General features: G+C 30.6%; 2 protein-coding genes and 2 long non-coding RNA genes across 15 annotated transcripts; 2 read left to right on the top strand and 2 right to left on the bottom strand.

The window, feature by feature from the left end:
• Nucleotides 1–2,632: 2,632 nt before the first annotated feature.
• On the bottom strand, nucleotides 2,633–10,628 carry LOC145072737 (uncharacterized). Of its 10 annotated transcripts, none has more exons than XR_013691121.1 (9): nucleotides 10,362–10,628; nucleotides 10,187–10,271; nucleotides 9,652–9,815; nucleotides 9,045–9,097; nucleotides 8,733–8,843; nucleotides 8,558–8,639; nucleotides 4,419–4,753; nucleotides 4,241–4,356; nucleotides 2,633–3,101 (listed from the first exon to the last, which is right to left on the bottom strand). It is a non-coding gene; the product is annotated as an uncharacterized LOC145072737 (long non-coding RNA). The 10 variants fall into 10 exon arrangements; XR_013691119.1 differs by having other exon boundaries at nucleotides 2,641–3,101; nucleotides 4,241–4,418; nucleotides 4,693–4,753; XR_013691117.1 differs by having other exon boundaries at nucleotides 2,634–3,101; nucleotides 4,241–4,753.
• A 385-nt stretch (nucleotides 10,629–11,013) lies between these two features.
• LOC145075827 (uncharacterized) lies at nucleotides 11,014–13,186 on the top strand. The gene is made up of 3 exons (XM_079021925.1): nucleotides 11,014–11,216; nucleotides 11,420–12,018; nucleotides 12,141–13,186. The coding sequence occupies exons 1-3, from the start codon at nucleotides 11,014–11,016 to the stop codon at nucleotides 13,184–13,186; spliced, it is 1,848 nt and encodes a 615-aa protein (XP_078878051.1).
• Nucleotides 13,187–18,381: 5,195 nt separating this feature from the next.
• Nucleotides 18,382–19,554, top strand: LOC145073777 (uncharacterized). 3 transcript variants are annotated; one of them, XR_013691539.1, is made up of 6 exons: nucleotides 18,382–18,553; nucleotides 18,610–18,685; nucleotides 18,771–18,827; nucleotides 18,911–19,017; nucleotides 19,101–19,214; nucleotides 19,300–19,554. It is a non-coding gene; the product is annotated as an uncharacterized LOC145073777 (long non-coding RNA). The 3 variants fall into 3 exon arrangements; XR_013691537.1 differs by lacking the exon at nucleotides 18,610–18,685 and having other exon boundaries at nucleotides 18,383–18,553; XR_013691538.1 differs by having other exon boundaries at nucleotides 18,383–18,685.
• A 1,512-nt stretch (nucleotides 19,555–21,066) lies between these two features.
• LOC145072455 (putative transcriptional regulator SLK2) lies at nucleotides 21,067–25,063 on the bottom strand. Its single transcript, XM_079018876.1, has 10 exons — nucleotides 24,911–25,063; nucleotides 23,304–24,300; nucleotides 23,081–23,212; nucleotides 22,937–22,985; nucleotides 22,633–22,847; nucleotides 22,480–22,548; nucleotides 22,298–22,398; nucleotides 22,134–22,227; nucleotides 21,985–22,054; nucleotides 21,067–21,884 (listed from the first exon to the last, which is right to left on the bottom strand). Exons 2-10 carry the CDS (start codon nucleotides 24,039–24,041, stop codon nucleotides 21,271–21,273), a joined length of 2,082 nt encoding a protein of 693 aa, XP_078875002.1. The 5' UTR covers nucleotides 24,042–24,300; nucleotides 24,911–25,063; the 3' UTR covers nucleotides 21,067–21,270.
• Between the last annotated feature and the right edge of the window lie 561 nt (nucleotides 25,064–25,624).

The raw sequence follows: 25,624 nt of genomic DNA, 5'->3' as shown, positions 1-25,624 counted from the left end.
TGGCTTCTAATAATTGTTGGTTTGCTCTTTTAGTTACTCATATTTTAATTGTATTGAATAGGAGCAAACTATTAGACTATCCGGAGTAGGAAGAAATCAACACGTGAACACTGCCCCTAGGGTTAAATTTGAACGTTGGTTTCAACCGTTTGAAAGCATTTAATGAAAAAAATTATGTTTTTTTTTTTTTTTTTTTTTTTTTTTTTAATTTAATTTCTCTCTATATATACCTTCATTTTACATATATTTTTCAAAACAAATAGCACAACTCTTTCAAAACAGACACAGGCTTCAACAAAAAAAATGGATAATTTTTTCGGTTTAATTTCTTCTTAATCCAATGATGAATCTGATGACGAGTTGGTATTATACATACTATTGTTTGTGACACAAGACGTGGTTCGTGAAAGAGGCGAAAATTCACACGGCGAGAAGAAGCGTAGAAAATGGATCAACCAAGATCGAGAGGCGGCAGATGAACTTTTGATACGTGATTATTTTGTCCTTGATAGTTTATATGATCTATCAAAATTTGAAAAAACGTTTTCGTATTAGTAGAAATTTATTCTTGCGTATAGCTAAAGGTTTGGAATGTAATTATGAGTTTTTTCAATTAAGATGGGATGCTAGAGGTAAATGTGGTTTAACTACAATACAAAAATGTCCTGCCGATCTTAGATAATTGGGATGTGGCATAGCCACAGACGCATCAGATTAGTATTTGAAAATGTTTGAGAGGACTGGTTCGAGACTGTACATATCTTTTTTGTGAGTATGTTATAGAGCTTTATCGTGACATATACTTGCGACATCCAAATAAAAGTGATGTCGAACAGTTGTATGCAATGCATCAAGCTAAACACGGTTTTCCAGGGATGCTTGGTAGCATTGATTGTACACATCGGGAGTGGGCAAATTGTCCCAATGCGTAGCGTATTCAATTCACGCGAGGTGATCATGGGGTCCCCACTGTTATATTAGAGGCGGTTGTTTCACATGACCTGTGGTTTTGGCATGCATTCTTTGGTATGGCAGGGTCAAACAATGACCTGAATGTGCTCCAAGCGTCTCTGTTATTTAACAATATTTTGCAGGGTAAAACATCAAATATGTCATTTTTTGTGAATGGAAATGAATAAAAGTATGGGTATTACCTAGGTGATGAGATATATCCAGAGTATGCTACAATTGTCAAGTCATATTCATTTTCGACCGATGAAAAATGAAAATTGTTTAAGTTAGCACATGAATCTACAAGGAAGGATGTGGAACGAGTGTTTGGAGTCCTAAAACAAAAGTGACACATAATCAAACATCCGACACGAACATGGGATAGGGCAAAACTGACGATGGTGTTGACTGCTTGTGTTATTTTACATAACTTGATAATAAAAGAAGAGGGTATGTCTATTTGTTCATATACTGGGAACGACATACTTAATTCACCTGCAGTAATACAGGTTGGCAGCCCGATATACTTCTCTAGGGTTTTAGAAATACAAAACCGTGAAACACATCACAATCTACGTCACGATTTGACCGAGCACATATGAGAAAGACAATTCCAAGGGCAAAATGACAATGAAGACAAAGAGGATGAGGGCGGTGACAACGAGGCAGATAAGGACGGTGACAACGAGACGGATGAGATCGGTGACGACAACGACGATGAGTAGTATTTCTCTATGTGTTTTATGTTTTAAATTTTTATGTTTTTTAAGTAATGTAATGTTTTATTTTGTATGTTTTATGTTTATTTTAGTAATTTAGGTTTTTAATTTCTATGTTTTTAATTAATGAAATGTGGTTTTATTTTTTTATGTTTTCAAAAAAATTATTTATGTAATAAATTATGTTTTTTTTATTTAATATAATGTTAAAAAAAATAAAAAAAGAATATTGTGGAGTGATAACCATTTCCAATGTCTAGTAGGTTGATACTGAAGCTGACGTGACGCAGAGGTGACAACGTTTTTCCAGTGTTCATAACCTTATTGGTATTTCTATTAAGTCATGAGAATATATTTCAACCGGTTGAACACTTGAAATAAAATCCAATCATTTTGTCTCCATATCATATGACATAGGATGCCAAGTATATCAATGTAAGTATATTGTTGAAATCTATTATATGATGGATTAACAGAAATACTAAAAATAATTTAAGGATAATGACTTAAAAGGGTAATATATTTTTTGATTTGTACACATTTAATCACTGGTTTTTTTCGTCCACATTTACCCCTTCAACTTGTTAAACTGTACACATTTAGTCCTTATAACCGGTTACTTTAGGTTAGCCGGGAAAATGACTTAATAGGGTAATATATTTCTTATTTTGTACACATTTAGTCCTTAATATTTTTATACACATTTAGTCTTTAATATTTTTGTACACATTTAGTCCTTAATATTTTTTTGTTTCAAAATAAGTCATTTTTGTTTTTTTACTCGTTTAGTACTTATGAAGGATTTCTTTAGGTTGTTTATCACGACATCTTACGTGGGACAATCACTGATAAAGTGTGTGCGGCTTTTGATGTTTATGTGTAACGTCTCATTTTCACAACCAAAAATTTTCATTTTTAAATAAGGCAAAACTCTCTAATTATAAATCCATTATTAAGGAAAAACGTTTATTCCAAAATTAATCGAAAATCAGAGTAATATAAGAAACACGAAATCCTCAATACTATTGATGAGTGTGTAAAGTCATGTCTTCGTCTTCCCACGATCAACAATAGAACTTGAAAACATAAACAACTGGGTAAGCTCAAAGTTTAGTGAGTTTCCCCCAAAATATCCGATACAACAAACTTATTATCATGCATAACGGACCCACACTCATCAGATCGAAATACCTTGGCCCAATCAGTCATCTGACTGGAATGCCAACACACAACAGGTCCAATCAGTCATCGGACTGGAATATCCAGGGTTTGTCGGCATGCCGCCTTAACCCAACCACTATTCTCGAGCCTCCGTACCTACAGCTTACAACCGATCCACACCAGGTATCTTGGCCTACAACATATAGCAAGACCATCTCAACCTTTCTCGCCACCATATGACTATCTCACTTAAGATGTTGTGAGAAAAACCTAAAGAAAGCATTTATAAGTGTTGAATGAGTATAAAAACAAAAATGACTTATTTTGCAACAAAAAAAAATATATTAAGGACTAAATATATACAAAAATATTAAGGACTAAATGTGTACAAAGTGGAAAATATATTACTCTGTTAAGTCATTTTTACCGGCTAACCTGGAGTAGCCAGTCATAAGGACTAAATGTGTACAATTTAATAAGTTAAAGGGATAAATGTGGACGAAAAAAAAAGTCAGTGACTAAATATGTACAAATCAGAAAATATATTACTCTTTTAAATCATTATCCCAATAATTTATTATTCTATTAAATATATTTGAAAAGATAATGAATAGACAAAATTTATAATTATTGACTTATTATTAATTTATTATGTGTTAGTATCGGATAATTTAAATCAAACATCTTTTTTAAAACTCCATTATGATATCGCTAACTAAAACCTAAATTTAAGGTTTACATTAATAAGGAACCAATTTTGTAATTGTAAGTTTGGAAAGAATTTAAGTATCATTGCCATTCAATTCCTACATTTAATTTCCTAATATAACAGGTTGACTTCTTGTTTAATCAAGGTGACGTAAGCAAATTGATCTAAGGGTGTAAAATCTATAAAGAAAACACAATCAACGACCCAGATTGTTTTAGATGATGTCATAAGATTTCTCTTTTAATAATATTTAGAGATAAGGATATACCCTCCCCGTTTTCAACCCTATATCGAACCTCATGTTAAGCCATACTTGAAGTTACAATTCTCAAACACAATACCATTTTTAATTATTTTAATGTTTATTAATATTAAAACTTACTATTTATTTACATCATAGTTGGTATTAAAGTCTTCTAATTATGCGTTATTTGTTTTTAGTTTATTTAACTATATAATAATATCCTAATTGTAATTGTAATGCATGTTATATATAATATCACATTATAAATTAATTTGGAGTTAATGTATCATATATATTAAATTTATTTTTTATGTTTTAGACTTATTTAAAATTTTCATGTTTTTTAATTAATTAAAAACACAATATTATATTTCAAATAAAAGATATATATATATATATATATATATATATATATATATATATATATATATATATATATTCTTAATAAAAGAGTACTTTGGATGCCAAGTGTCCCTCTTTTGCACCTCCAGTTTGACATGTGTCTTCACCAGGGAACTCTTATGCATCAAATTCCCGCCCATTCTTTACACCAAAAATTCAAGAAACTGCCCCTAAACATCAGCAAAAAATTGAGAAACAGCCCCTAAAAATCAGCTCAAATATTTTCAAATACCTGCAAATAAAAACTCATATCAATCCTATTTTTATGGTCAAAATCTCGATAAATCAGCTCCTTTAAATTCACATTATCAACTCCTGTAATTCAGGAATCAAATGAATGCAAATCGTTGACTACAATTTCCTTTTTTTTTCCCTGCCAATTATTTGTAGATCATAATCATAAATCTGTACCGAATTCCAAATTTAAATCAATTACCCACTAATCAAATCCATAAAAATCAGGAATAAAATATGTGCTTCATTAGTCTCTACATATTTATATATACCTATTGAATTGCACATAACCTTCTACTGGTTTGTCCTCCAATTTTCAGTTTCTTATCTGCTCTGCTCTACCGATTTGCAAAAGGTTAGTAATACAATCTTTTAAATTTTTTTTATTTTAACATCAAACTCTACATCTATTTCAGTAGTTTCGATCTTTCTTTGTTCTCTTTTTTTCGGTAGTTTCAATCATTCACAACTCGTAATATGTTCAATTCTATGTTTACATCAATTAATTGACTTTCATTCTTGCTATGTTTGCAGGAAATGCAGTAACTATTTAAAAAGTTGTTATTATTTTTTTTCTTGACAATTATTTTCAGATCATACTCCTCTACCTCTTTTTAAATTTAAATAAAAGCAAATTTATTTATGTAAAATACAATATGTAATCTTTAATTCGTTTTTTTATTTCAGCCAATTATTTTCAAATCAAACTGCACAAATAGTTTCATTTTTTAGGGAATTTTTATTCTCTTTTTTTTCTGTCTTTGTGTTCAAACTGGAATTTGTTGTTTTTCATTTCATTTTATATATGTTATTTGTTATTTTAACTTGTAACTTCACATTTCCATCTTTTCATACATTCTTTGTTTTCTTTTTTGCATGTCTTTCTATTCAAACTGTAATTCGTTTCTTTTAATATCAAATTGCACAAATAGTTCCGTTTTTTCATACATTTTTTGTTATGTTCTTCCTGTCTTTGTCTTCAAATTGGAAATTGTTGTTGTTTAATTCAATTTATATATGTTATTTGTTATTTTACCTTCTAACTAAACATTTTATACATACTTTATTATTTGCAGATCAATGGCACATCCAGATGTTACTTTCATTGCAGATTTAGATGTACTCAAAGATGATTCAACTATCAAAGTCAGAGTGATAAACCTATGGAACCTTTTTTCATTCTATAACAATGATGAACTCTTCTCTATTGAGTTAATTTTGATAGATGAACAGGTATCTATCAAGTTAACATTATATATTATTTACACATTAAAATATAATATGATTTAATTATAAATTTTATATATTATATTTCTTTTAAGGTACCACGATACAAGCAAATGTATTAAAAAAATACATCTACCGATTCAAAAACATTTTAAAAGATGGCTTGGCATTTTACATAAAATGTCCAAGCTTTGCATCACAAAAGAAGGGTGCTTTCAGGTTAACTCAACAGGAACATAAACTTAGTTTTCTTAATGACACTGTTGTTACCGAGTGTCATGACTTTTCTGGAACTACATTTGGTTTTGAGTTTGTTGATTACCAGTCTATTATCTCATTGGCGCATCCTGAAAACACTGCTATCGGTTAGTTGCATTTTAATATAGATTAATTATGGGCAATTTTTTTGTTTGAATATAATATTTTATCTTTATGTTAATAACAATATTTCATTGATATTTGTTGTTGTTAATAGATGTTATTGGATTAATCATTGCATTTGGTGAGATGGTGCGAGACAATGCTTATATGAAAAAACACAGGCTTAACCTCCAAATCCAAGATGCAAAGTTTGTTAAAATTTATTTTTATTTTTGTATATTAGATTATATAATAATCATTTCATTTAATTTAAAACTTTTAGTTTTTAGTGGTTTGTAACTGAGTGTCAATTTGTGGGGTGATTTTGCTTACAAAATGCATGGCTTTCTTGATAACAACCCACACAATCTTCGTATCATTGTTATCATTCAATTTGCAAAGCTTAGTATTTGGAGAGGTATATTGTATTATTTTCTTATTAAATATTATTCTATAATCATTACACTAACAATGAATAACATCTTTTTTATAGATCGCCCCACAGTTAACACCTACTTTACCGTGTCAAAGTTGTTCATTAACATTGACATTGATGAAATCAATGATTTTAAGAAAAGGTAATTTATGTTATCATTGTAATTTCTATAATTAACTTTCTTGTGAGTAACATTACTTATTTTATGTTATTACATTCTAATTTCTACATCCAAATCTTATGTGACTAATTTTTGCTAATTTGATTTTATCTAACAGTTTGGATGGAGATGATCGCTCGGATTCATCCATGAATACCATCACACTTATGAAGTCTAATAAGGTTTCTGAACATGATGATTTCATGGTTAAGTTTCGGTTGAAGACTATTGCTGATGTTCCTGAACCTGTGGAAGTGCGGCTTATATATACTTTATTATCAATATAACTCTACTTTTTTTTTGTTATGCATATTTATTTATTAAAATAAAATTAATATGCAGAAAAATACATTCATTATCATGGGCATTATAAAGGGAATTTTACAAAATGAACCATGGCATTATTTGGCATGTACAAATTGCAACTACAGAGCATTTCGGCCTCCTGGTGCAGACGATCAACATGATGGAAATGGTTTAATTGGAGCAACTAATGGTTATGAATGTCATAATAAGGACTGCAAAAAAACTGAAACTTCAGTTATTCCGAGGTTGTTAATTTCCTCCTGAATCAGTTAAACCTATGTTATATTTCATATATATAAATATTATTTTGGATTTTTTTTATAGATTTATGATTCCGATACGTGTGCAAGACAATACTGGTACTGTTACCTTAACTATGTTTGAAAGAGATGGAAAGTATCTTTTGAAGAAATCAGCCAATGAACTGTTTAAAAAAGCAGTGCAGGTGGTGCACCATAAATAAAATTAATTAATACATTGACTTTATATATTTACTTTAACCAAACTTTTTTTACTTTTATTATTGTAGCTTGGTTTTGGTACTGCTTTTTATCTCGGAGAGATAAATGCACTGAAAGGTTTGAAATTGGCTTTTAAAATATCAATCAAAAATTTCAACATTTCAAAAAAGAACAACCAATACAGTATATGTAGAGTCAGTGATGATGAAAAGTTGATTGAAGAACTGGAAAATAAGTTTACTGCTTCCCAGGTCATTATATTTATTATTATTATTAAGATTTTAAGATTATTATATTTTTTGTGTTTTTATGTATATATAAACCTTATTGTATTTACTAAATAATAGTCTAAATATTTGATATAAATGTTTATACGTTTATTTAATATGCTGACCTATGTTCATATTTTTTTTTATTATGCAGGTTGGTAATTCACAGTCATTTGATATTGGTGAATCTGATTTTGAAACACAAAATAATAGGACTTTGAAGGTAGATGTACACATTATATTTGTATCTAATTATTATATAAATATCAGTTCACTTTATAAATTAATTAATTAATTACAATTGTTTTCTGTTTAGGATCAAATTTCTGGAACAGACGACAACATAACACCTTCGACAGTTGATAAAAACTCAGCAACAAGTCCCATGAAGAGTTTCAATACACAAACAGTTTTGAAGAGAAATTTGGAAGAAGTATTTGATTTGGAGTTGAATGAAAAGTTATCATCATCAAAAACTTCAAAAACAAGATTGTGAAGGTAAAGTTGGAAAAAAGTGGCTGAGTTATTATTTTAATTTGAAGTTTCATAAGGTAGTGGACCATGGCTTTAAACAATATTTATGCATTTTATTTTTCATTCGGTACTTTGATATTATTGTTTGGAAGTTTTAAACATTTGTTGGGGATGATTGTTTTTTAATGGTATGTTTATCGTGCATTTTTAATATTTTATGAATTTATAATTTAGAAGTTATTTTGTTGTTTAATAAATATTTTTAAACCTGTTTTTCATGTTATCAATGCATTAAGGTAAAGAATATCACAATTGAGTTTAAACTGCAATATACTTTCATATTACTAAATTTCTAAATCAGTTATGCAAAAGAGTATTTGATGGAATCTATTATCTTTTTTACTATTAGTAAATATTCATACCATTATTAAAAGTATTAAGTACCTTTCACTAATAGTCAGACCATCAAGTTGCTAGATTGCTAGATTGTGAAGATTCAAACTTTGTTTACTTTTTGAAGTACAACCTATATAAATCATCACCAAATATATTTAATATTCAATATGTTTAATATTTTTTTTATCAACTATCATAGTAAATAATATATTACGTTTTTTACCTTTCAACTAACCATAACAATCACATGTACATAACCAAATATTGCTTGTGTTTGTACATTTGAACCCTTCATCCATTTTTAAACCATTCTCGGCACCCTTTACTACATTTCCTGCGAAATAATCAATAAAACAAATAAGATTATTTAATTTAATAATGTTGGAATTGGATATTTGGATCACCTGATGCCACAAGAAGGAATAAATAAATAATTTTTTTCTTATATTTGACTATAATTTATTAAGCATTTAAGTATAGGTGAAGGTAAAGTTTGTGTATCTTAAAGTTTTAAAGTTTATAAAGAGACACATACTCTCTCTGTTGAGAAGTAGCACTGTTTTGAGCATGATAGAAAAAATCACTATCCTGAAATAAAGAAAGCAACATTCTTTAGTTTTAAAGGCTGAAATATATCCAAAAACCATGCCAAGAAATTAGAACAATAATGACACTTATAGTAGAGATGCACTAAAGGGTAAAATCGTCAAATTACAAAATAGGCATAATGACACAACTATGATTGTCTTAAAGCCTGAAATGTATCAGAAAACCATGCCAAGAAACTGAAACAATAATGGCACTTACAGTAGAGATGCACTAAAGGGTAAAATCGTCAAATTACAAAATAGGCATAATCACACAACTATGATTGTTTGTACGAATACGCATAATTTTGTAAATTTCATTCTGAAAATTAGAAAAATGCAAACAGCATATATAAATAGTTTGTTATATGTAGAGATGCACTAAAAGGTAAAATCGTCAAATTTCAAAATTGTTGGAGGTTCTCAGCCATCTCTTCTATTGTTTGAATTTCTCTTTTGTTATGACTAATATCCGCTAATATATAGGTAAGAAAAATTCAAATTTTTGGTGTTTGGATGTGGTTAAAGACATTCTTGGAATGAAAAAAATATTACCCATCCAAACTGTTCCAGCTGAGACAAAAAGCCCTTCTTCCTTAAAAACAGGAAGAGACTCACCAGTAAGCATAGACTCATCCACAACACTTCTTCCAGTTATAACTTTCCCCTGAACACAAGAATGTGGCATCCCATCCAAGCTCAGTGTTAAGAAGTGAGATCTAGAAGATGGAGAATGTATTAGTAGTATAAAACATGTAATGATGTGATGAAAAATTGATAAAAATATGATGTCTATTAAACTTTTTGGTGTTTGGGTGTAGTTTTAACTTTAATATTAAACTTATTTCTTAGATGTAATTGATCATATAGAGATCATATGTAATATACCTAAAATTGAAACCCTAAATATACAATTATACAAATGTCATATAATTTGGAAGGTATATCAACTACAGTAACTGTTTTATTTACTTATATATTATCCCATGATTTACTTTGCACCAAATTATGTATAAATTTTCGCAAATTCAAAATTCAAAAATTTAAACAAATACTCAAATTTCAAATTTCGAACCAAAAGCATATCTACCTGATTGTGTTTCCGCTCTTAAAGAATTTCAAGGCATTCCTTTGAACAACTTCAGTTTTCGCTAACATCTTCAAATACAACATTTCTGGAGAAATAAAATCAGGTAAGATTTCTTTGACAAAATGTATTTTCTCTTACAAAAACTAAGATTAACAATCAATTGATCTTCTCTCACCTCCGATTGTGATTTCTTCAACCGCCAAAGCTGCGTTTTTTCAGTCTCTGAGTTCGACATCGGCTATTATTGTATGTAAGCTTCTCTTCTCTTCAAATTTATAATCGGATGTGTAGTAGTATATTTCTTTATCGATTTAGATAGAGAAACTTTGACACCGTTTCAGATTTTCATCGGTGGTTCTGGAGATATGTATGTAATCGATTCTTGGTCTGGTTTGTTTTACATCGTTTCTTTTACAGACAAAGGGGAAAGGGGGAAATATTGGGATGCCGACAAATGTTAAGTGAAAATAACTTTTTTGATAAATAAAAAATGTTGAATATGCTAAAAAATTATTAAAATGTTTTTTTATTTGTTTCTCATTTCTTCAAATTAAATATTTACATAATTTTCATTACTATATTTCCCCGATTAATATAGCCAATGTATGTAAATTAACTGATAACCTATAAAAAAAATTATAGGTCGTATCTATTAATTTTCTTGTGTTTATATATATATATATATATATATATATATATATATATATATATATATATATATATATATATATATCATTATACAATATTAACTATTATTATTATTTTCACTTGTCAGGGAGTTCATGATTCACGGCCCATGTGGAGCTGAAAATTTGAATTGTCCATGCATGGTGGACAGAAAGTGTTCTAAAAACTTTCCAAAGCAATTCTGTAATCATACTTCACTTGATTTAGATGGTTTTCCTTTATACAGGAGAAGAAATTATGGAAATTCTGTTGAAAAATCTGGTGTTCATTTAGATAACATAAATGTTGTTCCATACAACAAATATATGTTGAAAAGATATCATGCACACATTAATGTTGAATGGTGCAATCAAGGATCTTCTATAAAATATTTATTTAAATATATAAACAAGGGTCCTGATAGAGCGACTATTGCTATGGTGCACAACAATAATGATTCTGATAACAACGATGCAGTCGATGAAATCAAAGAATACTATGATTGTAGATATATATATCTGCATGTGAAGCATCATGGCGTATTTTTACCTATGATGTTCATTATAGGTATCCTGCTGTGATTAGACTGCCTTTTCATTTGCCTGGTCAACAACAAGTCATGTATGAGGCAGACGATGATATTGAAGATGTTCTTGACCGTCCTTCAAATGCTTCTTCAATGTTTATATCTTGGATGAAGTGTAATGAAACCAATAAAGAAGCACGAAAACTTACATATGTTGAATTTCCTACAAAGTTTGTGTGGAAACCTAACCTTCAAACTTGGAAGCCAAGGGAAGTTGGACGTTCTATTGGTAGAATTCACTCGGTTTCTCCTAAACTTGGCGAAGCATATTTTTTAAGAATTCTTTTAAATAAAGTGAAAGGTCCAAAATCATTCGAAGAAATTCGCACGGTCAATGGTGAAATATGTTCTTCTTTTAAAGATGCATGCTATAATTTAGGCCTTTTGGATGATGACAAAGAATACATCGAAGCAATTAAAGAAGCAAGTCTTTCTGGATCTGGTTTTTATTTATGTTTCTTATTTGCTACGATGTTATTGTCTACCAGTTTGTGTAAGCCAAAGATTGTGTGGGAAAACACGTGGGAATACCTCTCAGATGGAATTCTTTATACTCAACAAAAGAGATTAAACTCTCCAGGTATTATATGTTTATTACATTATTATTAAAATTGTATCATATAAATTTCCAGTATGCACATTTTACGTCCCACTTAATCTCTTGTTTAATATGATGTAAGTAATATTGTGTTGTTCGTACAGGTTTATCACTAAACGAAGATCAAATTAAAAACTTGACTTTGTTTGAGATAGAACAAATTTTACTTCGAAACAATTCCAGTCTCAAGAACTATAGAAGGATGCCTTACCCTGATCTTGATTCGGTTTCATCTTCAAACAATCGTTTGATAGCCGAAGAGCTAGATTATGACATACCAAATTTGAAGAATGACTTTGATCGGCTCTTTGTTTCATTAACCAATGAGCAACGCAACATTTTTCAAGATATCATGGCTAAGATTAAAAATAATAAGGGAGGTGTATTCTTTATTTATGGTTACGGTGGAACGGGTAAGCCATTTCTTTGGAAGACAATATCTGCAGCAATTAGATCCCAAGTTGAGATTGTTTTAAATGTTGCTTCAAGTGGGATCGCTTCATTATTATTGACTGGAGGTAGGACGGCACACTCTCGGTTTATAATTCCCATCAATCTTACCGAGGATTCTTTTTGTAAAATAAATCCAAAGATTGATCTTGCAATTTTAATAAGAAAAGCCTCATTGATCATTTGGGATGAAGCGCCTATGGTACACAAGCATGCATTTGAAGCTTTAGATCGAACTTTGAAGGATATATTAAAATTTGTCGATCCTACAAACTCAAGTATTCCATTTGGAGGTAAAGTGGTTGTTTTTGGAGGTGATTTCAGACAAATTTTACCTGTTGTTCCGGGTGGCAGTAGACAAAACATTGTTAATGCTTCTTTAAGTTCTTCATATTTATGGCAACAATACAAAGTCCATAAATTAACAAAAAACATGAGGTTAACTGTTGGAAGCGATCCATTTGCTGTTAATCGAATAGAGGGTTTTTCAAACTGGCTTTTGGACATAGGAGAAGGTAATCTTGGTGGTCCAAATGATGGTGAAGCAATTGTTGATATTCCAGAAGATATTCTCATTAATGATCTATGTGATCCGATTGGTTCATTAATCAATTTTGTATATCCTTCGATTCTTGAAGACTTCAACATTTCGGGTCATTTTAAAAGTCGGTGTTCCAGTTATGTTATTGAGAAACATTGATCAGAAAAATGGCTTATGCAATGGCACTAGACTACAGATAAAATCTTTGGGCAAGCGTGTTATCGAGGCATTTATCATATCTGGAAGTAATATTGGAAACCGGACATTTATTCCAAGAATGTCTTTAACTCCTTCTGAAAACAAGATCCCGTTCAAATTCCAAAGAAGACAATTTCCATTGGTTGTATGTTTTGCAATGACAATTAACAAGAGCCAAGGACAGTCTTTATCGAAGGTTGGATTGTTTCTCAAGGATCCTGTTTTTACACATGGTCAATTATACGTTGCTTTATCCAGAGTTCAAAGTAGAGAGGGATTAAAATTGTTAATTTTAGATAAGCATGATAGACTATCAAATAAAACATCCAATGTTGTGTATAAAGAAGTTTTTAGAAATTTATAAATACTTTGTTCAATTTTGTTATTTATATCAATTTACCTATATCAAACAATAACATTGATGCAAATGACAGACTTTACAGAATGTTGGTTTGTTTCTCAAGTATACATGAACAGTTGTATATTGTTTTATCTAGAATTCAAATTAAAAAATCATTCAAAACTATTCATTTTAGATTCTGATAGAAAACAAACAAACAAACTATCCAATGTTATGTTAAATTACTTTTTACAAATATATAAAACTGTGTATACTTTTATTATGTATATCAATTTATCTTTCTGTTTTATTTAAATTTTATTGCATTATACAAAACGATAATTTTCTAACATATCTACAAATATAAATTGCTAATTGGATATTTAAACAATTTTGAATTCTTAATTTCAACCAAACATTATATTATTATGAAATTAATAATTATGGTATTAATTAATTGAAATTATTTTTAAAATTTTCAATAATTAGTTTATAAATAAATTAATTTTTTTTTTAAATTTTCACCCGTGGTGTCCACGAGTTATAACCTAGTATATATATATACTAGTCGTCTACCCGCGCAAAGCGGCGGGGTAAAATAATTTCTAAAAATTTTATTTAGAGGACCTCATATAGTTAGGTTTTGTTATTTGTTTCCTTTTTGGAAACATGTAATATTCCAATGAGTCAATGAACATGTAGTGCATTAACAAATATAATTATGATAAGACTATATATATATATATATATATATATATATATATATATATATATATATATATATATATATATATATATATTGTTATTTTAAGTTAAAAATAAAAAGTACGTTGTTGTTTTTAGTTAAAAATAAAAATACATTATTCTTTTGCTATAAAAATATGTTGTTGTTTGGTGATAAATAAATATATTTTTTAGGTTAAAATAAAAGAAAATTCTTGTTTTGGATTAAATGTTAGTATTTTACTATTTTTGTTTAAAAATAACAATATATTGTTTTGATTAAAAATAAAAATATAATGTTGTTTTGGATTTACAATTAAAAGTATTTGTATATAGTGGGGATAATGTCATAAAAAACCTTAAGTTTGGCAGAAAATATCGGTTTTACCCTTCGGTAGATTTTTGGTTCGTTTATACCGCAAACTTGTCATTTTTTTGTCGATTTGCCCTTGTTACCTGCAATAGCAGGTTTCCAGGTTACTCTGACTTATTTTTTGCGAAAAAACCCTTAAGTTTACAAATATTTTGCAAAAAAACCCTTAAGATTATAAACATATAAAATATAAATATATATTCAAAATTTTATAAAACTAAATAGTTTTCTACTGAAACATATTTTAAGCTTTATGTACGGTAAATTTTATATTTGTTCAATATAAAGTTTTTATATTTAAATTTTAAAAAAGTTACCTAGTTTTATCAAAATGTAAATATTTATTAATTAATACTTCAACTTTTCAAAGCAACATTAAAAAACGTCTGTTAGCTAATAATAATATGACATTAGTTATATTCAATTAATTTTAAAATATATATATATACATATATATATATATATATATATATTTTTTATATGTTTAAAAGATTTGTATTTCAGAAATAATAAACTATCATATTTTTTTTATAAAAATAAATATATTTATATAACAAATTAGACAAATATATTTATATTTTATATGTTTAAAATGTTTATATTTATTTTTGATGTTTAAAATGTTTATGGTATTTTTATAAAAAAGAGTGATAATATTATTATGTATTTAAACATATAAAAAATATGATCTGTTAGTATTTCTGAAATACAAACCTTTTAAACATATAAAATATTTTTATTTACCTTTAAAAAAAATTAATTGAATACTTGATACCATATTATTCATATTAACTATTTTAGCATAATTAATTATTAACTAACAAATGTTTTTTAATTTTGTTTTGAAAAGTTGAAGTATTAATTAAGAAATATATTTAAATTTTGTTAAAACTAGGTAACTTTTTTTAAAATTTAAATATTTTAGTTTATATCAAACAAATATAAAATAATTCATAATTAAGAAATATATTCAAAATAAAATTTATAATCTTAAGGGTTTTTTTGCAAAATATTTGTAAACTTAAGGGTTTTTTCGCAAAAAAATAATTCATAATAACCTGGAAACCTGCTATTGCAGGTAACAAGGGCAAAACCAACAAAAAAATGACAAATTTGCGGTATAAACGAACCAAAAATCTGCCGAAGGGTAAAACCGACATTTTCTGCCAAACTTAAGGCTTTTTATGACATTATCCCTATATAGTGACATCTAAAAATAGTTTCACTTCTATGAATAATTTTTTTCAACCAATATTTACATTTTGACGATTAGGGTTGTTGATATGGAGGGGGGTATGGAGGGTTTGCAGCAAAATTTGAAGGCCATTGGAGCAGACCTAGAACTGGACCGATACTGGTTTTATATAGTTTGTTAAGTTGTCGGTTCTTGGATTGTTAATTTTTTGGTACCAATTTTACATACCCACACAAAATGGCGATGAAGAGTAGTTGTCAAAATAAATAGAATTGACCATGTAGATTAAAAAATTAATAGATTAGTTGTCAAAATTGTTTTCTTTTAAGCAAGAGAGCCATATTGCATTTTTATATATAATAAATCATATATCCATATGGTTCCACTTTCCCTTGTGACCTGTGTGCTTCAAAGTTCTTTAATGTGCAACTTTATCACAAGTCTTTTAAAGAAATACAAAAGTCATCAACAAAAAAATGCTTATATATTATCAAAACAAAGTCATCCATGCGACTGTTGCATGTAATATATTTCTTGCAACATAAATTAATCCATTTTTACCTACAAAGGCCAAAAAAATAGAATTTGTTGAACCCCACAAGAAGTAAAGGCAATATATGTAAAGATGGAATAAGTAAAAACAACACACACAAGAAGCAAGGGAGATGTATTAGAGATAAAAGTTAAAAATAACAAGTAACTGAACAACAATAACAACAAAAAATAACATCAAAGGATGCAAGGGTGGATACAGAGTTTGATTAACTGTTGAAGCCTGGATAATACTTCCTATTGCAAGTCTCGGGCAAAATGTTACCACTCAAATTAACACATTGCCATTACCAAAAATGAAAAATAACCAAAAAAAAAAACAATTTCAAGATCATACCTCTATCACTCCCTTCTTCCTCTTCTGCTTAGTTCAAACCATTTGCTTAGTTCAAACCATTTAAAGAACCATGGTTGGCAATTATTAAATATATGTATAGTTATTAGGTTGAATTTAACATTTTTTGACATTTTACATAAAAATTAGATAGTAATACACAAATAAGGAGCAATTTCTCTTTTCTCCTTACCTTTGAAGCCATTCTGAAAAATCTTCTTTAATCCTGCAAAATATGAACTGAGAAAAACAAATAATTATCAACTAATTAATATAAATTAATTCTTTTAAAAAAAAAACTAATATAAAAAAGAGTAAATTACTGAAATCGTCCCTAAGGTTTGGTCAAAGTTGCACGTTTGGTCCCTAACTTTTTTTTGCACTCAGACCGTCCCTGTGGTTTGATTTTGTTGCGTTTTTCGTCCCTATGGTTTGGTAAAAATTGCATGTTTGGTCCCTAATTTTATGTATGTAAGGGACGAAAAATACAACAAAATAAAACCACAGGGACTTTCAGTTTTGGGGATTCAATGATCACAACATTCTGGGGTGTTTGATGGGTTTCAAACTACAAATCAGTCCGATAAAAATAGGAATTCAAACGAAAAAAAGTGAAGTCAAAATCAAGACTCAATCAAAAATCAAATATGTTGCATTGATTGGTTGTATATTCAACTTTGGACTATTTAAAATTTAATATTATTTTATTGATGGTTATTTGTACTATGTGTTTAATGGTTTGTACGTCTTAAAAAAACAATATTATTATATATTCAATCTATTTATAGAAATAGTGAGATTTCTTTTATAAGATACTATATATATATATATATATATATATATATATATATATATATATATATATATATATATATATGTGTGTGTGTGTGTGTGTGTGTGTGTGTGTGTGTGTGTGTGTGCACGCGCATGCGCGCGTGTTTTTGTTTCAAATAAGAAAGAAAAAACTCGAAAACACCAGAACTAATAGCGGCCACTTATTTCCTTAAATATAAGGGTTGGAAGTTATATAGCTTAATTAAAGTAAAAGGAAAAATAAGTAATTATAGTTATTAATTAAATCATAACCATAAAATCTTACTAACTAAAATTATAATAGTTAACTATTTTCTAAGATCTTCAACATCATCACACCCTCATCATCATATCCACATCCACATCGTCATCGATCATTATGTTTCAACGTTCATCAGATCTTCATCACCACCACCGATCTTTTGTTTCAACTTTTCAAAGCTTCAATCAATCATTATGTTTCAACGTCTCAAATCTTCAACATCATCAACCATTTCTACTCTAACACCATTAGACATCCATACGTGAAGAACATGTACACATTATACTCACATATGAATATACTATGTGGTGTTCACATGTGAATAAACCATATAATATATAAAAGTTGTATTCACATAGGAACGTATTATTCATATAACTAGAATATATAATGTAATATTCACACATGAATATACCATACGAAACAGATATAGCATGTGATACTCACATGTGAGTATACATCAGGCCCAGTGATGGGCATGGGCAAATTGGGCATAGGAACAGGGCCCATTTTTTGATGGGGCCCAATATAATTTTTTCTTATACTGTATTGAAATCAGACGATTCATACCTAGTGTCTAAGTACAAATCATTGACCAGCAAGCAAACAGGAGACGTACGTACTGAGAATCCAAGAAGCAGAGCACGCATCACAAGCCAAGAACGCGGCAGAAGGCAGAAGCGATTTTTAATTGATCATCATCAATTCAACATTTAGCGACTTTATCAGAATTCAGGTAAGGGTTTTAGTACTTTTACCCTCTCTGTTAATTGATTGCTAATCACTAATCAGGTAAGGGATATCGAATCAGAATTGGTGAATTAGGTACGAATGAATGTGTGTCATTTATCAGAAAAGCTTCAAAAGGGTAACCTCAAAGTTGTTGGTTGGTAGTTCTGCTTAATTCAGATTCGACTTTTGGTTTATATGACTTTTTTTTTGACTTTTTACAGTGAAACAAGTATGACTGTTCTTGGGTATCTTGCAAAGCTTATACTCGGAATCTTTGGGTAATTCTAAATTCCTTTACAATCAAAATTAAATCTTATATTTATTAAAATTGGGTTCTGATTGATTGTGTTCCCCTTGTTAGGTTAATTGTTTCAATTGCTAAGGTTGCACACATCATTATACGTTGATTGACCCTCCACTTTCTCCATTCATAAATGACGTTTTCATAGAAGTTGGATGACATTTAGGGTAATTTATGGATCCTATTCTATATGTGAGTGAAGAAACACATTAATGTTGTTATATTGACCAAATTGTCCTTCCTTCACTAGGTCTTATGGGCACTACAGCCTTTGCGTTTTTCTACTTCTACCTTTGCTTGTAGTTATGTTGGGGGCAATGATGCTTAGTCTGAGACTAGTGTTTATCACTATCTATCCAATGAAGTAAAATTACCTTTCTATCCTATTATGTTTTTTGTTTAATTGTGACTTGTGAATGAATATCAAGTAAAATAACCTTTTTGTCCAGGTGGGGAGGTACTCTAATGAACTATTTCCTGTTCAATGTGGCTCTCTTTCTTCTTTGTTCAATCAGGTAGGATGGCTCATTTTCTTTATTAATTAGTAATATTTTTATAGGTTTTTAACCAAAATATTAGAACATAGTGTAAGGACTAATATCGCATTCCATTATTCTATTTCATTATTTGTAATGGTCGTATTGTTTCTCTAAATAACTTATGATTCACACTTTCAAACGAGAAAAATAGATTTCTGAAACTTATCATCGTTTCAAAAAAACTTCAGTTTATATAATTTAATTCATCACACATTAGGGCCTAAGGGGCTTTTTTGTGCGGCTCGTCCCGGGCATTTGAATCCTCAGGACCGGCCCTGGTATACATTATAAATACAATATACCATATAATATTCGAACGTAAATATATAATATAAATAAAATACATTGTGTATTATTTGCATGTATATACCATGTGAATAAATCATTATTATTATAAACTAACAATATATATGTTTATTAAAAAAATTGAGATGTATTCACATTTTAATTAAGGAATATTATAATTAAACACATGAATAACATTGCACTCAATGGTTGGTTCATGTCCCCGAAGGCTGACATAATAAAGCTTGTTGAATTAGTAAACGATTAACACAAAATATGAGACATCATTGATGAAGACAATATATTTGTTATCTTCTCAAGTAAATATTGTACGATTTAATATATTAAACATTTTTATCATGTTGAGTTCATATATGAATGGTCATGAATCTCATTAGCCAATACTTGTAGTTTATCTTAGTATAATATTGAACATACATGTAAAATAACATAGTTACTATATATGAATACATACATCAAGTATAAAAGGAACGTAGACTATTACATCGCCCACATACAAACTCTCTTATCATGTGTCATGTTCTCTAAAAGCACGAACTCCTTTATCTCTAACTTTAAACTATCCTCGTACTTCCTTCTTTGTCGCCTTTTCCTTCTCTTACTCTCAACCGACACAAACTTCACCCTCGGTGGCAGTGGCCTCCTGAGGACATGTCCATACCCGTATAATCTTCGTTCCTTCGATTTTCTGATGATCGTTGTCACTCCTTTTGTAAGCCACAATTGGAATCTTTTCTAGCAATATCCTACCACACGTACACCACAACATCCTCATTTATGTTACTTCCATCTTTCTCTCATGCTCCTTCGATTACCAAACATTAACATGCATGGTCTAACAACCACTCTGTAAAAATATCCCAAAAGTTTCGGTAGTACCTCATTGTCACGCAAGACACATGAGACATCTCATGCAAGATCAAGACGAGTATATACGGGATAAGAACCGAACCGTTATGCAACCGAATTTCCATTGGAATGACTGTATCTCTGTTTAGGGCTCATGAACAAGTCGTCGATCAATGAGACTTGTGAATAGCCATGACATATATCCTTGGAGTCCTTTTTGTCTCCATGGTCCTCAAGATCAACTCTCAAGATGTCTACTATCATGTCTTCTAAAGGTCAATGAACAACATACAAAGATCCTTATTTTTTTTATTCTCTATAAGACTTTTTTCATCTCAATTGTCGACATGCATGACACCCAAACAGCTATAACACGCCACAAAACTGCCTCGATAAAACTCTCCCAAAAATTCATGGTAAGACCAAGTTTCATAGAGACTATCTAAACGATATTGTTTTAAAAAGAAAAACATGAACGAAACGGAAATCCACCACAACATATCATAAAAACTTAACATCACATCCAAAAAAAAAAGCTCTTCTTAAATGTGTATATAAATAGATTACACTTGCAAAACACTTACCCACGACTAAAAAGGGGGAAATAAACATCAGAACCTTCAACTCCAATCTAAAGATAGATAATGTACGAAATGACCCAAACTCAATCCAACTGTACAAAGACACATATAGATATATCTATATATATTATATTATATTGTATCCTCAAAACTCAAAATCGTCATTATTAAAAAATCCATTTTCATTGAACTCACTACCTATGTCCTCAACAATGTCCAACACCCCCCCTCCTTTCTGACTGCTCACACCAATATTCCCACCACCCGCAGATGAATCACTGTGTGAACCACCCTTGAAGCTGTTACTCCTCGTTGGCCCACCACCACCACCGCCGCCGCCATACCTCATACTCCCACCACCACCACTCTGCCCGGAGACCGTGGGCTTTGGCACTGGAACTGGCCCTCCACCACCACCACCACCACCTCCAGCTCCATTATTATTATTCATGTCTTGAAGCAGTTGCTGAATCATGTGGTGTTGTGCCGCCTGACTGCCGCCTTGAGATGGCGGCGGCTGGTGGTGGAAGCCGCCACTTACTCTATTATTCTGCAACCCCCAATCTTGAAGTGACCCGTTATTTGGGGCGTTTGAATTCATTGACTTTTGTCTCATTAACATATTCTGGTAATTCGTGAGTGTAAGTGCAGACTGAGGTGAGCCACTTAACATAGCTCCTCGGTTGTTGACCATTTGACTTGACACCTGTCCCATTTCCACCTTGGCGCTGACCTGGCGAGGGTAACTCTTCAACCCCTCTGTATTGCAACACACAAAAACCCTAAATCATTCAATACATGAAAAAATAAATATATATATGAATTTTAAGACACCCCAGATTCAATAATAACTCATTACCAATGGGGCCCACTTTGTTATCTTGGCAGAAATCCATCAAGTCTTTCATGCTACTAACAACTTCAGATATCTGAAACAAGTCAACAAAAAGTCAACATCAAAATATCAATATCAATATTCTACATTTAAAAAAACTGTTGAATATTTACCTGTAAACACCTAACGTATCTTTTGGAAAATCCCAAGTCGTTTAATGATTGTAACTCCAAGCTCCTCGCCAGCTGGCGCCAGGCTGTCACAACCCTGGCCCACAAAACAATAAATATATTGTAAAAATTGTAAAATATGTTTTTTATAAAGTATATAAACTCACATATTACTATTTGTCTGTAAATCTTGTTGGGATACTCCATCAGATCCACCCTCAGAAACTGTAGACTGACATTTCTGTGCCACCTGTAACAACTGATTCACCTGAAATAAAGAAATCTAAAAATTAATTTTCTTTTTTTACTTTTAAGTGAAAAAAAATATAAAAAATAAAAAATAAAAAACCTGAGGGGCAACAATTCTTCGAGGAAGAAGCTCCTCGTGGCGTCTTGCACAGAACTCCCAAGTCAATATCTAAAAGATATAAAAATCAGATAGCTGTGATTAATAATTGTTATTTATTTTTTATTAATCAAGATTGAAGATGCTTTTTTTGACCTTTAAATCAGGGGTGAAGATGACTTTGAGTTGACCTTGTCTAACAACACGAAGCTGTTCATATACACTTTCTTGAACAGCTTTTCCATATTCCAACATCATAATTCCAGAAGGAAATCTACTCTCACGTGGCAAATCAAGAAACAAAAGTTCATCAATTACACCACTGCTGAATTTTATCTCATTAAGTCTAGGTAACACTTCAAATGTTGCCTCTGTTCAAATCCCAAAATTCAAATCATTACATTTCATCATTAATTATCATATATAAATAAACTCAAAACAAAACACAAGATTAGATTACCAAATCCTCTTCCTGATTTTGAACCACATATGTCACATTGCCATGTATCCTACAATAAAAACTTGTTAAAAAACCAAAAAAGATTCATAAAGTAAGATTAAAAAAGCAAGAAGGAGAAGATTTTTTATATAAATATATACTTACTAGACTTGCTTGAGGGAATACACCTAAAGAATGATGGCCAACATTTTCATATAAAGACAAACACCATCTTTTTTTAGCACGTGGGGAATAATACTCTGCAACAAACTTTCTCCAGTATGCAATACTATTATCCTACAAATGTGAAAAACATAAAAAGACACAAACTTTATTAAAATATACAACAATAAAGAATGATGAGAAAATTTTCATTAACCAAACTTACAGAAGGACGTTGTCTTTGATGATACAGGTATTGCATAAGTCTTCTAGAACATACACCTCCATCATTAGGTCTTTTCACAGATGCCTGTTGTTGAAGTTGCCTCAATTGTTGCTGTTGAAGTAAGTGTGCTCTTTGTAATGGAGGAAGAGATTGGAGTAATTGCTGTTGTTGTTGTTGTTGGCGTATTCTTTGTTGTTGAATCAAAGCTTGTAATTGGGGGTTTTGGTTAAGGTTAGGGTTAGGGTTAGGGTTAGGGTTTTGGAGAATCTGTTGAACAGCTTGGTGTTGTTGAATGATGTCATCTTGTTTGATATCTAATCTTGGTTTCTTTTGCATTTGATGAGAGTGTGGATCTTGGTTTGAGTTTTGGACTCCATCTATGATTGAAGAACCTGAAATGCTTAAATTGTTGGAAGAGAATGATAATGGTGATGCGGGTAAACGGGTGTAGGAATCTGTGTTGAAACTTGCACTTCTTTGGAGATGTGGGCCCACTGAAAGACCTGAATTAGCATCTGTAACCATTGAGCTTGCAGCAATGCTGGGAGCTGAAGTGGTGACACTATTCATGAGATTGTTGCTTATGTCAGCAGAAACATGAGAATGAGATACATTTGGATGCATTGGATTTGACATGTTTCCAAAAGATCCCAATTGAGACTGCATGTTATCTTGAAAGAAGATTCCAGAAGTTGATGAAGAATGTAACATTCCTCCACCTGTTCGTGAAGGCCCCATGGTAGGTAGGGCCAGTTCCTGGCTGGAATCCAGGTAGTTATCCACAGTGATGCAGTTGATCAATGATGGAAGATCACTAGATGGATTTCCTATAATACCCCTAAGGGGATAGAAGATAGAGGATAGTTTAAAATCTAGCTAACTTAGAGGAATTATACCCTTTCACCTTAAGAAGTGACACTGACACCTCGATCTTGTTTTTTATATCACCAATTTTGGTAATACTTTGAGTTAAAGGGCTTGGCTTTGATAAAGTTGTCTGTAAGCAAAATAAGGAGAATAATCAGCAGCTAATGCAAAACATGGAATCAAGGGCGTTGAAGTTTTGAACAATACAGATCTATAAAGTATATATGATAAGAGCATCTATTGAAATCAGATCAGCAGTTATTACCAAATCCCTAATTTTGATTCACGAGAAAACCCTAATTAATGCCATCACCAAGTAAATTAACGACCGAATTCACAAATGATGTAACTTCCTAAGAAAGACTGATAGCAAAGATATTCACTAAATTCACTACACGAAGTGGAAATTTTCACAATTTTTCTAGAAACCCTTGTCACATTCATTGAAAATCGCGAGAAGAGATCGAACTCAATTCTTGACAAAAATCACTAAATTTACTAAAACAAAGGAAATAAGAACAGACTAGTTCAACCTAAGTCGATGACTAGAGCAACAAAAATGGGAACAAATTCAGATTCAAAAGGGGAAAGATACAAAAAATAAAATAATGATAATAAAGATTTGATTCTTATTCTTCGAAAGTATCAATCAGAGAACTAAACATGAAAAAGTATCTCAAACTTTTTAAGCGAAATGAAACAGAAAGAAGCATCAATTACTGAAAAAAAAACCATCTAACCTTTAAATTGATGGGGAAGAGTCGTCGCGATGGAGCTGAAAACTATCTTCAGAGTTCGATCGGGGTTTATATACCTAGCGGGACTCTGAGAGAAGGGGGTGACCGGAAGTGCCGGTGGATAACCCTACGAGACCGGCTATAGGCGGTTGACTGTGGACGTGTGATTTAGAAGATGGAAGCTTTAGTTAGATCGGGCGGTGGTCAGATGCATGTGCATACGTGTCAAAATCGGATCCAGTGATAGATAATTTGTGTCTTTTGGTTTCGGAGGAGATGTCTGACTCGGGCATACCGAGTTCAACTCTTTTACAACCAAACTATGCTAAAAGAATTTGAAAATATAAAAAAAATGACAAAATATAGGGACATTTTTACAATTTTGTCAAACTAACACGTAAGGCATTTACCAAAACTATGGTTGACAACTATTTAAAATTCAACTATTTCACCATTTATATGCATAATAAAAGATTGTTTACCATCAATGAAAGCTATAATTGCTTGAATCTTGATTTCCCTTATGAAACCCACTTGTTTGCATCACATTTGAGTATTTACACGCACTTGAGTTGCACACACATGTTGGGAAAGTTTTAGATCGAAAACGGATTGAAAATGAACTTAACTCATTCTTTTTCAACGGTGGTCAAGAATGGAAATGTCACGCGTCTATTCGGTCCGTGTAAGGTTTTGATTGTATGAGGCACACAGTTC

The sequence above is a fragment of the Lactuca serriola genome, chromosome 9 (genome assembly GCF_051521515.1).
Source record: "Lactuca serriola cultivar US96UC23 chromosome 9, Lser_US96UC23_V15, whole genome shotgun sequence".
NCBI lineage: Eukaryota > Viridiplantae > Streptophyta > Magnoliopsida > Asterales > Asteraceae > Lactuca > Lactuca serriola.
The sequence above is the reverse complement of the archived record's forward strand: the minus strand, read 5'-3'. Positions and strand labels throughout refer to the sequence as shown.